Source organism: Lepidochelys kempii, chromosome 3 (assembly GCF_965140265.1).
Source record: "Lepidochelys kempii isolate rLepKem1 chromosome 3, rLepKem1.hap2, whole genome shotgun sequence".
NCBI lineage: Eukaryota > Metazoa > Chordata > Testudines > Cheloniidae > Lepidochelys > Lepidochelys kempii.
Window position 1 is genome coordinate 179346784 of NC_133258.1, and position 15595 is coordinate 179362378.

At 43.0% G+C, this 15595-nt stretch overlaps 1 protein-coding gene across 4 annotated transcripts in view; it reads left to right on the forward strand.

Moving 5' to 3' along the window:
- Positions 1-15595, forward strand: part of PSME4 (proteasome activator subunit 4) — a 218182-nt gene that overhangs the window by 167532 nt on the left and 35055 nt on the right. For all 4 annotated transcript variants that reach the window (XM_073339167.1, XM_073339165.1, XM_073339166.1 and 1 more), the window contains 5 exons: positions 157-248; positions 1241-1372; positions 2833-3041; positions 3432-3517; positions 14244-14372. In XM_073339167.1, the coding sequence (XP_073195268.1) occupies positions 157-248; positions 1241-1372; positions 2833-3041; positions 3432-3517; positions 14244-14372 (648 nt within the window). The remainder of the gene's footprint in view (positions 1-156; positions 249-1240; positions 1373-2832; positions 3042-3431; positions 3518-14243; positions 14373-15595) is intronic.

Consider the following 15595-nt stretch of genomic DNA (forward strand, 5'->3'; position numbering starts at 1 on the left):
AGCAAAACACTGTCTTCATTTATGTAATAATGCATACATAGGAACCTCAAGAACATTTAATGCAAATATTTAATTGTCTTTCTTTTTACATGGCTTAAAGTAGAATCACCAAATTCCTCTGTTTTCCAGTTACTGATTTATAACTTTCTTTATCAGGAGAGCAGAGATCCTCGGAAACTGCACTGGTTATTTGAGCTGTTGTTGGAGTCTCCTTTGAGTGGTGAAGGAGGATCATTTGTAGATGCATGGTAAAATGTTACCTTCAAACTGCTTTACAGTTGATGGGTAAAGCATGAACAAATGTAAGAGATGTGGATAAAGTTCACTCAGAGTATATTGTGACTGGCCACTGCAAGGTGGAAGAGCCAAGAGTCTAATCGTGTACCTGCACATCCCACACAAGAACCTCTTAGTTGTAGTTCCTTGTTCATGCCCTTCCTCCTCCTATCCTTAGTTCCCCAGGGGTAGAGTAGGGCCCAGAGGGGAAAAACATTGCTTAAAGCACATTACTATGATTAATTGGATTCAGTTAGGACAGTAGTTCTCAAAGTATGGGGCGTACCTCCTGAATGTGTCAAGGGAGGTGCTAGCTTTGTGCTCTTTTGAGCTCTGGCTGTCAGCCCCTGGTGGCTGGGACTCATGCAGAAGGGCCGCACACACCCAGGAGGCGGGGATAAAGAGGTCAGCCCCGGAGGGGCAGTAGCAGCACAGAAGGGTGGCAGTGGGACACTTAGTCTGCTATAAACAGTGATACGACAAATGTCACTTTTCACATTCCCTCCCTTACTTCTGCACTGCTGCACCCTTCTCAATCTGCTGTGAAAAGTGATATGTGTCAGTATCACTTTTCACATTGCTGTCCTTACTTCTGTGCTGCTGTTGGCGTGAAGCTGCCTTCAGAGCTGGGCATCTGACCAGCAGCTGCTGCTCTCCACTCTGCCTTCAGAGTTGGGTAGCAGTATATGTAGTGGAGGTGGGGAGGGGTGAAAATGACTACAGACACAGAGAAGGGGGGCCCTATTAAGTAAGTTTGAGAACCATAACTATTGTGGAACTATGGTACTGACATAACAGCAATACTGTAATAGTTACTCTCATTTTGTGATTGAAAAGCTTTTATACTCTTGTGTATCTGTAGTTCATGGATATATGTAAATCATTAAAAACAAGACTTGGAAAAAATAAGTTGCAGTTGTCAATACAGTAAAGCTAACTAAAGCCTTCATGTTCCAATTTCTAGCCGACTCTATGTATTGCAAGGTGGCCTTGCACAGCAAGAATGGAGAGTACCAGAGCTGTTGCACAGGTTACTAAAGTACTTGGAACCTAAACTCACCCAGGTTTACAAAAATGTCAGAGAAAGAATAGGAAGGTTAGTGTTCTCTTCTGACGAATTTTCTTTGTTCTGTTCATGTCCATTGAATACTCAAGTATTATTTATTTTCTTTGGATGATTGTCTTCCTAGGTATGTGAACATATACATGTACCAGCATAGAAATAAATAATGTACCTATACATTGCTATTTAACAGGCACTTTTTGTAAACATAGGGTGATGTCTTGATTCTCATCCTGTTGTTTCATGTGACCTCTCATTTTCACACTGGGAGAGCTCTAAAGCTCTAGAAACAAATGAACTGTACCCAACCCCTGCCAGACCAAGGTGAAATTTTCAAAACCACCTAAGCTCCTAAGTGCCATTGAAAGTCTATCAAATTGTAACAAGTTAGAACATATAACTAATGAATAATTAGGGTCTCAGATGTGCTAGAGTGGGTTTTTCTAGAAATATTTATAGTCAGAGAATAATCTGGAATCATAGCGATATAGGGCTGGAAGGTACCTTCAGAGGTCATCTAGTCCAGCCCTACATGGTGAAACAGGACCAAATACACAGTCCTAGACTATGCATGACAGGTTTTTGACTAACCTGTCCTTAGAAACCTCCAATCACAGGGATTCTACATCCTCCCTTGGAAGCTTATTCCAGTGCTTAACTATCCGTATGATTAAAAAGTTTTTCCTAATATCTACTTAAATCTCCTGTGCTGCAGATTATGGTGATTATTTCTTGTCCTACCTTCAATGGCCATGGAGAACAATTGATCAACATCCTTTTTAGAAAAGCCCCTAATATATTTGAAGATTATCAGGTTTCCCCTCAGTCTTTGTTTCTCAAGACTAAACATGCCCAGTTTCTTTTAACCATTTATTATGGTATGATTCATTTTGTGTGTCTACAGTTTGCAACCTTCAGGAAAGAGTTATAAGTAAACAGCATATCTTTTCATGTACTGTATGCAAAATAGCATGTTTGTCAGAAATAAGAAAAATAATTCTCGTACAGGATATCAAGTTACGTACACGCCAAATAAGATTCCGAACGCAATAGATAGACGTTGTCAAAGATGAAAAATGTGAACTCATTAAAAATAGAAGCCATAGCATTTTCCCCCCCTTGAGTCTTTCACTTTCTCATTAGGTGAAAACAGTTTTTAAGCCCTCAATTAATAGTTTTCCTCATGTTCTCACTGAGGTTTAGATGTGTGTGTATATATAGTGAAGCAGCTCAGTGAACTGAGGTTATTTGTCTTGGTGTATTGTACTCTTATGGTGTAATGCCTTAAATTGAGGTAAAGATCTGAATCACAATGATGTTGCATTCTGTTTCAGATAGCATTTGGTTTTATTTATTTTATGTGGTCTACAGGAAGAAATTTTAAATTTCAAAAAAGTATTAAATTTCAACTAGTAAAATGCAGCAAATAGCCACTGAACACATTTAACTGGTTTCTTCATATTAATGTATAAACTTGCGTTATTTATTTTTAGTGTTTTGACCTACATATTCATGATAGATGTTTCCTTGCCAAATACTGCTCCAACAAAGTCCCCTCATGTCCATGAGTTCACTACGCGAATACTTGAAAAGCTCAAACCTCTTATGGAAGTGGATGAAGAAATTCAGAACCATGTTATGGAAGAGAATGGAGTTGGTGAACAAGATGAGCGAACTCAGGGCATTAAACTCTTGAAAACCAGTGAGTTGCTGAATTTAACTTGTGAAAACAGACAATGTGTTTGGCTGCACAGAATTATGATTGAGTACTGCAAGTGGCATACTTACAATGTGCAATTTTGCCTGTTACATTAGCTTTATACTAAAGAGGTGTCTGTACCTCTTGTAGGTTGGACTGTGTTAATGTATAACTTATTCCAAATTACATGACTATGGCTTGAATAATAATTATTCTAATGAAAACTCATGGGCTCTAACATAAGAGCACAGAGCCAAACTTACTGTTGATGCAACTCCATTAACATTAGTAGAAATCTGGTGAGATATGCCAGTAGTGAATTTGGCCTATATATTTGTCATTTTGCTTGTTGATCTTGTTATTCAGTAAGTATTTCTGTCTTTTTATAAACAGTCCTGAAGTGGTTGATGGCAAGTGCAGGTCGGTCCTTCTCCACGGCTGTCACAGAACAACTCCAACTCTTACCTTTGTTTTTCAAGGTACCCATTTTAATTACTGAGCTTTTAGTCACATTTGGTTTAAAAACAAGTTATAAAAATAAATGAATAAAAAGCAATGTTATGATTGATTTTAAAAAATGTTTTTTTTAAATAGAAAAGTGTGCATATATATGGCTAGCCAAATTCTGCCCCAACATCCTCCTTTGCTTATGTGTGAAATAGATAGTGTACTTATAGAAGCTGGAACCATTGGTCTAGCCTTTTTCCAATACGCCCTCCCATTCTTGCACATAGAAATATATGATTGATCTTATGGAGGAATCCTGAGCTGTTTCAAAATGATGAAAGGGTGCAGAGAGATCCAGATATTTTTCAGGTGTATGCTCTTACAATGAACAGGCAGAACTTGGCCAGAGTTTCTGAATGCGGAGACTTAATGGTCACACTTGGTAAAGGAAGTAGAGTAGTGTCCAGCAGACCACTATTCGGTTTCATACTTCAGAAACTCTTTATGCAGTGCTGTTTAGCTGCAGTGTTCTAGAAGATTACAGAGTGTAGTCAAACTGTTTTCTTCTGCAGTTAGTCCAACACCATAGTGTTAGCAGGTGTGAGACCCTTACATTTTCAAAGATGGAGTTACTCTGTAGGTCTTGGTAGGCTCCTGTAGTCCTTCTACCATTCATAAGTTGAGACAGCTCATTTCACCACTACTGCATAGAATGGGACAGCTTGCTTTTCACAGCAGTTGGCCTTTTGGCCTAAAATATGACTGACATAAGGAACCTATTATTCTTAGCAGGCTTTCTCTAGATTATACTGTCCACCCTAACCCAAGTCACTGTGAATAGACATGAGTACCTTTAGACTTGGAATATCACCATCTTCACTTTTTTTTCTCTCCAGTGGTGGAAACAGCCCCTATAGTTATATTAAGATCAAATTCAATTAATAGACAGCAACAAAGCAGGCTTTTTCACAACTGTTCAGGCCATGAAAAAGAACAGCAAATTTCATTCAATTTAGAATTCACAAGGGATTCATCATTAATTCCCGCATACTGAATGTAAATTAGACAAAGTCTTTTTAAAAAATCTTGTCAAATTTACATTATGATGAAAGACTACTGTTGTTCTATGGCAATGGAAAAAAATCAAAACTTTGCTTAGGCAAACTTCGTTACTTTAATCCTTGGTTACCAATTTTGTCAGTTTATACCTTTTTTAAAACAACATACTCTCCCTCACTTTTCATTTAATCAACTGGGAGTTCAGGATCCGTTGTGTTCTATATCGGCCCATCATAAGAACTTAGCAAGGCAGAATAGCATCCATTTCAGTTTGAAGTACAGGTTACCTTTGTGGGAAGAGTCATTCTTACTTTAATAAAATGTCAGATTTTAGTTATCTAAAAATAACGTATGTCCCCAAAACACACAAAAGGGTTACTGATACAAAAATATATTGCTAATATTTCCAGTTTAACTTTTCTTCTAACTCAGTGGTAGACCTGGAATTCTTCTTTGAGTAATGTCCTATGGGTTCTCCACTGTAGTTGTGTCTACGTCCCTAGACTGCTGATCGGAGAACTTTGGTAGCTGTGTCCATTGGGCCAGCACATGCGCTGTCTCACCTTGTACTGCACCACGAGGCTAGCCAGCGTTCAGGGGCTAAGGGCTTGTCTACGCTACGAAGTTTTGTTTACAAAACTTATGTCAAAAAGAAAAGGAGTACTTTTGGCACCTTAGAGACTAACCAATTTATCTGAGCATAAGCTTTCGTGAGCTACAGCTCACTTCATCAGATGCATCTGATAAAGTGAGGTGTAGCTCACGAAAGCTTATGCTCAGATAAATTGGTTAGTCTCTAAGGTGCCAAAAGTACTCCTTTTCTTTTTGCGAATACAGACTAACACAGCTGCTACTCTGAAACCTTTCAAAACTTATGTCAAAGTTTTCAAAACTTACCCAAAAGTCGACAAAACAAAAATCACCAAAGGGTGTTCACACTTGCTCCTTTTGTCGATAGATCATGCCCACATTGGGGACACCAATCATCAACAGGGTGAGCAATTCACCATGGGTATATATTCCACAGTGCAGTGTTGTGGGAAGGAAGAGCTGATCGCTGCGCATCTTGGGATTCTCTGTGAGTTCTCCCACAGCCCCCTCAGCTGCCAAGAGCAGCATCATGAGCAGCTCTGTGATCTCTCCATGTTGAGGAATCCCCACCCCCTGCAGCAGCAGTCTGCCTGCTGCTGTGTTCCTAATGCAGGACAGAACAGGAGCATTCCAATTATTTTCTCTTTGTTTGTTCCCCAAACGGAGCAGCACACAGATACTTCCTGGAGCTTTGAAGGGGGAGGGGCGCATGCCTGCAGGGCAGCAGAGATCAAAACACAGAGCAGAGCAATCAGGGCAGGCATTTTGGGATACTGGGCGTTTTTCCCGACAAAAGTCCCATTGTAGTGTGTACGCTCTTGCTGTTTTGTCTCCAAAAGGCAGTTTTTGGCAACAAAACTTGCCAGTGTAGACAAGCCCTAACAGTCCTGCTTTCCTTCTCAACTGCCCCAGCTAGAGATGGAGCTTTAGCTGTCCATTGTGGATTGTTTATTCTTTTACCATTGCTAATTTTTAGCTTCCTTAGAAGCCTCTTTTGTTTCTTTTCCTCCTTCTACTGTTTATTTGGCCATTGCCTAAAAGAAGAAGAATGGACTTTGTTCTTCTGTCAACCCACAGTGGGGGAGACCCCCCTGGACAAGGCTCTCTGGGCTTAAAGAAGTGCTGCACTTACAGTGAAGCGGTCCCGGTTGTGGACAAGCACCCCCAGTGCATCTGTTGCCTTGGCGAGGGCCATATCCAACAAAAGCATTCTCTCTGCCAGTAGCCCAGCTCTTTGCTGAGAAGACTTGACACCTCCCTCCACACCTTGAAGGATTCCAGGGCCACCCTCCGGTTGCTGGGAATCTACACATGGGGACAAAAGAGATCTTTTAGCCCCCAATCCCAACACATAGATTATTCATCTCAGTTCCCATCACAGCGCCATTATGAGCCACAAAGAAAAAAGGGAAAATTCCCAAAACATAAGGCATCTGGTCCACAATCTTCAACCCAGCCCCTGCCTCTCAGCACCACTTTTTTGAGGGGCAGGTCGAGGCACCGTAAGACCACTCCCTACTACTGTCTATGACCGTGCACCCACTTGGCCACCATTTGGCAGGGTTCCACAGTGCCTGGGAACGCATAATGTCGAACAGATGGGTCCTAGAAATCATCTGATCCAGGTACTCCATCCACTTCACCTCTCTACCCCCTCCACAACACTCTTCCCTGTCACTCTTCAGGGACCCTTCTTATGAGAGTCTGCTGCAACTGGAGATAGATTGACTCCTCCAGTTAGGAACTAGAGAACCAGTCCCTCAACATCTACAAGGCAAGAGGTTCTATTCTTTTTACTTCCTAATACCCAAAAGGGAGGGAGGTTGGAGACCCATACTGGATCTCAGAGCTTGCAACAAGTTTGTCAAAGCTCAGACATTCAAGACGGTCACCTTATCGATGATCATTCCACCTCTGGAACAGGGAGACTGGTTTTCAGGTATTGACCTACAGGGCGTCTACTTTCATATTTCAGTACTACCAGCTCACAGACCATTTTTCAGATTCACTCTGGGACACACCATTGCTAATACAGAGTCCTCCCCTTCAGACTCTCATTGGTCCCTATTTTCCGAAGTTCTCTCAGTGGTAGCCGCTCATGTACATTCACAAAAGATAATGATCTATCTTTACCTGGACGATTGTCTCCTCAGAGCCCGATCGCTCTAGGAGGCTCATTGAGCCATCAACACCGCTATACATTTGTTCACAGAACTGGGCTTTCAGATCAACACCCAGAAGTTGACCCTCACGCCAATGCAACACCTGGAATTCATGGCAGTCAACTTGGATGCTCTGCAGGCCAAACCTTCCTACTTCAACACAGGTTCCTATCCCTGGTCTCACTCATAGACACGGATCAATGCAGTCCTCAAGTACCAACCAGACTCTGCCTCCAACTGTTGGGGCATATGGCAGTGGGCACAGCTGTGATACTGCACACCAAACTCCACATGCAATGCCTCCAACTATGGTTCAGTTCAGTTTACAGGCCGAACAAAGACGGTGTGGACAAACCCCTGTCACTACCTACCATGATCAAAAGCTTCTTGGACTGGTGAAAGAACCTAGCCAATGTATGCAAAGGGATTCTCTTCTCACAGAGGACGCCATCATCACTGCTTACCACCGATACATCACTCAGCAAATGGCTACCTCTGGAGATATCTCTACACATCAATCTCCTCGACCTGAGAGCGGTCAGGAATGCCTGCACCCATTTCTTCCCGCTGATAGCAGGATCACATACAAATATCCTAACAGACAAGATAGCCTGCAGATACTACATTTGCCAGGGAGGGGCCAGGTCGCCCTCCTTATGCACAGAAGCAATGAAATTATGGAACTGGTGCATCTCTCACAACATCACCTTGTCCACGGCTTCCTTCCTGGGCATGCAGACCTCAATAGCAGCTGACCCCAGTTGCTAATTCACGCACGATCACAAGTGGGAGATGCACCCGTCAGTACTCCATGACTTTTTCACATGATGGGGAACACAATCCACAGACCTGTTTGCTGCATACCAGAACAAGAAGTGGCCATGCTGCTGCTCAAGACAACACTCTGAGTGATGTTCTTCTCCCCGGGACAAGGACCTTCTTTACACCTTTCTTCCGTTTCCTCTACTGCCGAAGGGACTAAGCTCACGGTCCTGATTGCTCCTACTCGGCCAAGATAGACCTGGTACCTTACCTGACACAGCTCTCAATGTGCCTTCCAGTTTCCCTTCCAACCATTCCACATCTCCTTTCGTAGGATAAAGCGTGTACCCTACATCCCGACTTTGGGATTCTCTGCCTCAAAGCATGGCTCCTGCATGGTTCCAGCATCTAGAAAGTTGATGCTCAAAGGAAGTACAAGAGGTTCTAATACACAGTAGAAAGTCCTCCACATGACGTACTTACCTGCAGAAATAGTCCAGGTTTCAGATTTGGTGTACATCGTAACAAATCTCACCAATGTCAGCAACTCTCCCACATATTCTGGAATATTCTCTGACCCTTAAAGTCAGTATTGTCTCTAAACTCTATTAGGGTCCATCTTGCAGCTGTCACAGCTTTTCAACAACCCATAGAGGGGTACTCGGTACTATCACACCCAACCACTAAAAGGTTCCTTAAGGGTATAATGAATTTCTTCTATCAATCTTGACTCCTACCCCCTCGTGGGACCTAAACCTGGTACTGAAAGGGCTGACTAGGCCCCCCGCTTTGAACCCATGGCCACCTGTTTGTTGATGTACCTATCAATGAAAACAGCCTTCCTGATAGCAATTACCTCAGTTAGAAGAATAGGGGAGATAGCAGCTTTGATGGCACATCCCCCCCCTAAACAGTATTCTTTCCAGGCAAGATTACACTCAGGCCTCATCCAAAATTCATCCCTAAGGTAACTTCCCCTTTTCACATGAATCAGTAAGTCCACCTTATAATCTTCTATCGCAAGCCTCACCAAGACAATAGGGAGGCTATACTACATACCTTAGATGTTAGGAGAGCTCTAGCATTCTACAAAGGCCTTCTGGAAGTCCCCATGACTTTTCCTCATTGTGGTGGAACGATCCAACAGCTCAGCAGCATCAGCCCAAAGACTCTGTAAGCGGGTCTTGAATTACATCAGACAGTGCTACCAAATTTGTAATGTGACACACACACCCCAACTCGATCCAGACATGTTCCTCAAGATCGATTTCCTCATCTGTCGCTTTTTTCAAGGATGTCCCTGTCTCAGAAACCTGCAGAGCAGAGACATGGATGTCAGGCCACACTTTTACAGAACACTATGCAATCACTTGGGACTCTGCCTCTGATGCCATCTTCAGCTCCACAGTACTGTCCTCTCTAACTGATGCCACTCTGAAGTCCCAGGCCTCCAAAAGGGGTACTGCTCAGGAGTCACCTGCAGTGTGTTATGCATATAAGCAGCACACGGGATCTTTTTCAGGGGAAAAACCTTCATCAACTCAGATTTCACCATTCCAAGTATTGTTCCAGGGATTTGAATTCCCCATGCCTGTACTTACTTTTTTATATATACTTCTGCCACTATGCCCTCAGGGCTTCCAACCTGTTTTCCAATTTTTTTATTTGTTGACTGCCTGCTTGTCTGGGCCCGATTCTGCTTTCCTCGTTGAACTGTCCCTTTTTATGGACACAGGCTTTGTTCCACTACCAATTTAGCAAGGAGGGTGGGCTCCTCAACAAGCCCCCACCCTTCCTGGTCCCTTTCCTAAAACATTTCTTTCAAAATTGTGAAATCACCACAATATCACTCACAAAATATACTACACTGCCCAGACACCTATATCCTTCAGAGTTTGGTTTAATGGAGCAAGATCTGTTTAAAAGGAGTAATCTCTTGAACAAAGTATCATCTTTGATTGCTTCCTTTTAAACATTTCCTAGACAGGTGCTACCACTATTTGCCCACACTCCTATATCCTTCAGAGTTGGGTCTCACATAGAAAATACCGCCTAAACATATTTCTTTATGAATCTCTTTTACCTTTATAACTCTTCCACGCCCACGCTCATGCTGGGACTTACAAAACACAAAAGTCTATACCCACTAAAAAGAACTCTGCCTGACAGAGCAGGAGGGGGAAACACTAAACCTTTTGGGCTCAATTCTGCTACGACCAAGAGTATATCATCTGTGCAATTTTTTCCCGACAGATGGGTAGTAGCGAGGACTCTAAACCTCCCCCTTATGGCACAGCACTTCTACGACCGGGGGTGTATATAACTAGACAGTTTGTGTATATCTTATCTATATCATTTTCCCCAACAGACAGGTTGGAGCGAGGGCTCTAATCCTCCCCTTATTGCCCGACGCTTCTACGCCCAGGGTTGTGCACACCTGAATGATTGATCACTTTATACGTATGGTATACCTTTTAACAATATTTAGCAGTATGTTCAACAATCACAGTGCATGTCTTTCCCCCTTTCGCAATTCTCCACCAAAAATGTTGTGCTTATAAGAAGCACACGGGATCTTTTTCAGGGGAAAAGGCAATACGCCGCGTTTATTGAAGATACAACAATTAGCAAATGCATTCAGTCACACCACACACACAAACACACACTGTCCTGCCAGTCGATGTTATAGTTACCAGCCCAAAGTCCAGATCAGCCTAATGACCAGCTGGGTTGATCACCAGTAGGGAGGAGCCAGGTTTCATCGGTCGCAACACGATGCTTCGGGGAAGTCTTGGCAGGATGAACCCTAAGTTTCATGGCAAGGCACCCTGTTCATATAGTTTCCTGTTTCCTTCATTGGGATCAATGAATTTTGCACTATCATGCTGTAATCAACTGTTGTTTGACGAGTGCTTGTTTGTTTGTTTTTAACTTGTCCTTATTCTTTATCTTGTTCTTTCATCAAGTTCCTCAGGGAATTATCCCATGCTGGTTTTGATCACAGCTATTTTGTCCCCATTGATAGGTGCCTGTCTTATTTTTAGAGTCATTAATTTGCCCTCCTCTGACATTTCAGTAGGAGCGTGTTGCAGCCTCCTGGCGCCCTTGCATTTGTTTCTAGTTTCTTTCTTGTACATCTGGCTCAGCGATGGCCTTCACACTTATTTCTTTACACATACATTCCTCATTTGCACACAAAACAAAATTAATTTACACAGAACATTTTGAACAGAAACATCCTTCTACTCTGTATCCAGCAATCACTCACACCCCCTGTAGTTACTGTCGTTTGTTCCAGTTTCTTTCAGGTATCCTTGGGGGTGGAGAGGCTATCTCTTGTACCAGCTGAAGACAAAATGAAGGGGTCTCCCAGGGTTTAAATAGACTCTCTTGTGGGCAGAGACCCCCTCTCGTCTATGCAAAGTCCAGCTCCACGATGGAGTTTTGGAGTCACATGGGCAAGTTACATGTCCATGCATGACTCCGTTTTTACAGACAGCAGCCATTGTCCACATGCTACACCTCTACCCCTATATAACGCAACCCAGTATAACACAAATTCAGATATAATGCGGTAAAGCAGCACTCCGGGGAGGTGGGGCTGTGTGCTCCGGTGGATCAACACAAGTTCGATATAGCGTGGTTTCACCTATAACACGGTGTGATGGGGTTGGGACTCACCACCGCAGGGCTTCCTGCTGACTCATCAGAGAATTAGCTCAGTCCAGTGTGGAGCGCCCTTCACTGGTGGTGTCCTGTCCGTCTCTCACCCTCTCTTGGACCCGGGTTGCTCCTTCCATGTGATGTCCTCTTCAAGACACTGTCCTCCAGCAGTGCTTCCTAGTCCTCATTCACCCCCTTATGGGGGGGGAGGGGGGGAGCAGTCTTTCACTTTGCCCAGCCACAGCGGCCAACCACACCCCAAAGTCTAACCCCTTTTGCCAGGGGTCCAGTGTAGTCCACTATCGCCACATCCAACAGCTTGGGTGTATGTGCCATGGGGAAGGGGGGGACCCAGGCCTGCCCTCTACTCTAGGTCCCGACCCAGGGACCCTTTGGCGGCAGCCTTCCTGCCCTCCTTCTCTCCCCTTGTCTGCCTCTCTCCCTGGGTCACTTCCCCTTTGTCCCCTTTGCACCGGCCCGGCCCTTCCCTCAGGGCCTGCAGCCTGGCAGATACTGGGCTGGAGTTCCTTCTGCTCCCATCGCCTGCCCTGGACTGCGCTGTCCCTGGTGCTAGTCCCCTTGCACAGAGACAGACCTTCACCCTCTGAAGGCCTGGGAGAGACTGCCTGCTCCCTTCCTGGGCAGCCTTTATATAGGGCTGAGCCTGGCCCTGATTGGCTATCTCTTACTCAGCCTCTGGCTCCCTAGCAAGCCTTCTCTGAATGGCCGCCCACCTGCACAGCCTCTCTGGCCTGCTGGAGCCCCCTCTAGTATAGGAGTGGGGCAGCCACCCCACTACACACGGTAAGATTTTTTTGGCTCCCAAGGACAGCATTATATCGGGGTAGAGGTGTACCTTGCACATCCTTGTGTAGACTTCTTATGTGGATTGGAGCCTTCCAAGATCCATTGTGCGTTACATGCTTCTTGATTGGGCTTCTTGTACTTGCAAATTCCTTTCTAAAGAAGCTGACCAAATACCTTACTATGGCTATTTAAAATCAAACAAGCATACAGCCAATATTCATACCTTCGAATACAACAATGACACATGCATACAAATAGGATGAATATATTCAGTAGATGGTAACCTTTACATAGATATGTTACATGGCATATGTAGCATAAAACATATTCTAGTTATGTTGTATATACATTCATAAACATATTTCCATAAAGCATTATGGGGTGCACCGTCACAGGACGCTGCTTCCAAAGTTCTCCGATCAGCAACACAGGGACGCAGACACACCTGCTGTGGAGCACTCATAAGGAGACACATCTCAACCATCATTACTGCACAAGGTGAATAACTTCTTCTGTATCAGAGATCTTCTGAAAGAGAGTGAAAGATATCCTCCCCATGTAAGAACAACCTTTAAAACATTGTCATCTTTTCTCAATCAAGTGAATTATTAGCGCATCTGTTGTTTAGCCAATGGTACTGCAACCAGCAGTTGTCAAATTCAGCTGTTGTTTTCATTCCAAACCTTGTACAAAGCAAAAGGAGAGAGCCTCTGAGGGAAATAGCCTGGAACCTGAGGAGTTTGAGTTAGTTCCAAAGGTTGGAGTAGGGCATGTTGAACCTCTCAGCAGACAGCCTAAAAGGGAAAACCACACACATGGGTGACCCAGACTGAGAGAGTTCTGCAGTCTCAGGTCCGTTTTTCCTCTTCTTTCGTCTATCAAACCGCAAAGGACTTCTCTACTGCTGGAGACAGCAACAGCTGCCCTCTGTGGGCTAGCAAACCATTCATACACAGAATCATAGAATCATAGAATATCAGGGTTGGAAGGGACCCCAGAAGGTCATCTAGTCCAACCCCCTGCTCAAAGCAGGACCAATTCCCAGTTAAATAATCCCAGCCAGGGCTTTGTCAAGCCTGACCTTAAAAACCTCTAAGGAAGGAGATTCTACCACCTCCCTAGGTAACTCATTCCAGTGTTTCACCACCCTCTTAGTGAAAAAGTTTTTCCTAATATCCAATCTAAACCTCCCCCACTGCAACTTGAGTTTTATACAGGAGGTGACCTGGATAAAAAGTTCTTGTGTGCTTATCTACTGGCAGGGTGGAATTATACCCAAGTGTCTGGACTGGCTTAGAGGATATGAAAGAGAAACTTAATTGGGTATGGAAAACTTTCTGTTTAAACAGCCATCTACTTCATATCCTTCCTTAGAATGTTAAAAACATTTTTTCAAACTTTTGCCTAACATTCATTTACCTTACTTAACAAATTTAGGCCAGTTGAGCATTTATAGGTCGATAAATCTTACATGTTAAAATACAGAAATTTTAAACTTTCCTAGATACATGGTAATCTAAAGTAAGTAGGACCCCTCTTGATGACTGACCCAGTTTTAATCTTTCCTACTGAGTTATTAAAACGAATAGTTCCCCCCTCAGATAACACATTAATTTCATGCAAAGAAGTTTTTCTTTTTTTTCTTTTTCTTTCTTTCAGGATTTTTCTTTAGCAACAAATATTTAACTCTTCCTGTTTTGTTCTTATTTTGTAGATTGCACCAGTAGAAAATGACAATAGCTATGATGAACTCAAAAGAGATGCTAAGATGTGTTTATCATTAATGTCTCAGGGATTGCTATATCCTCAACAAGTGCCTTTGGTACTCCAGGTGCTAAAACAAGTGAGTGTGATCTAAATTGTTTTAATGAATGCACATCACTTTAAAACCTGTTGAGCTTGTTATTCATACAAGGTAACTTGAGTTAACAATTATGAAACAAAGTATTTCTTATTTCCTGCCAGTGCTATATGTGCAAAGGTCTTCTGCAGTTTTTGAAATAGTTTGCCGCTTATATTCTTTGAGTCTGTATAGTGACACTGTTGTTAGTGTAACTACTTTATTCGTTCATTTCTATATTGAAGTGGCATACATCTCACCAAAATCATGAAGAATGTTTAAGTACTTAGTTAAACTCTTGATTGCAGTAATTCGCTGTACACCAGCCAAAAAGGCAGCACTACTGAGACTGCTGACTTCCTTTGCTTTGTAATAAATTCCATGTTAATGTTTGGTCATCAGGAACAATAATCTGAATTAACTTTGTAAAATGGCTTTTGTATCAGCTTCCAGTTTTTATTTATTTATTTATTTATTTATTGCCAAGCAGAAATACATACTAATAAAGCATTAAACTCTTTGTAAAGAAAGGATTGCCTTTCTTCTAGTTTGTTCACTAAAAATTATACCCAGTGTTTGAAAGTATAGTTATCTTAAGCGGAAAAAGGATTAAACTTACATTTAGGTTCCTATGAGTATAAATCCTGTAAGGGAAAAATACATGAATGTTATGAATGTTTCACATTTTGTTTCTAACAAAATACTATCTCAAAAAAGTTCTATTTCCAGTTTTATTTTTTACTTGTCAAATATTTGCCCCAAATGGGATGTAAAATTTATTTTAAGGAATAAAAATAAGTAAGGGTTTAGTAACAAGTCGGCTTAAAATAAAAATGTCACTTTGAAAGGGACGTAATTACGGTTAAGATTTAGTAATGGGTATTTTTAGTAAAAGTCATGGATAGGACCACTGGCAACAAACAAAAATTCACGGCCCCGTGACCTTGTCCATGACTTGTACTATACACCCCTGACTAAATCTTGAGTGTCCTGGGAGGCTCTGGGGACGCTGCTGGTGCTGGGGGCACTCTGGGGTTGTACTCCAGGAGAGCCACCTGCCGCCGCTCTGGGGGAATGCTCCAGGGTGCCCGCCGCCACTGCTGATGGGGGACCACCCAGGAACACTGCTGCTGGCGGGGGTGGGGCAACCCAGGACCACCACTGTTGCTGTGGGGCCCAGTGCGGCTTGGTATCCTTGCGGTCAGGCGCACTGGAAGGCTGCAGAA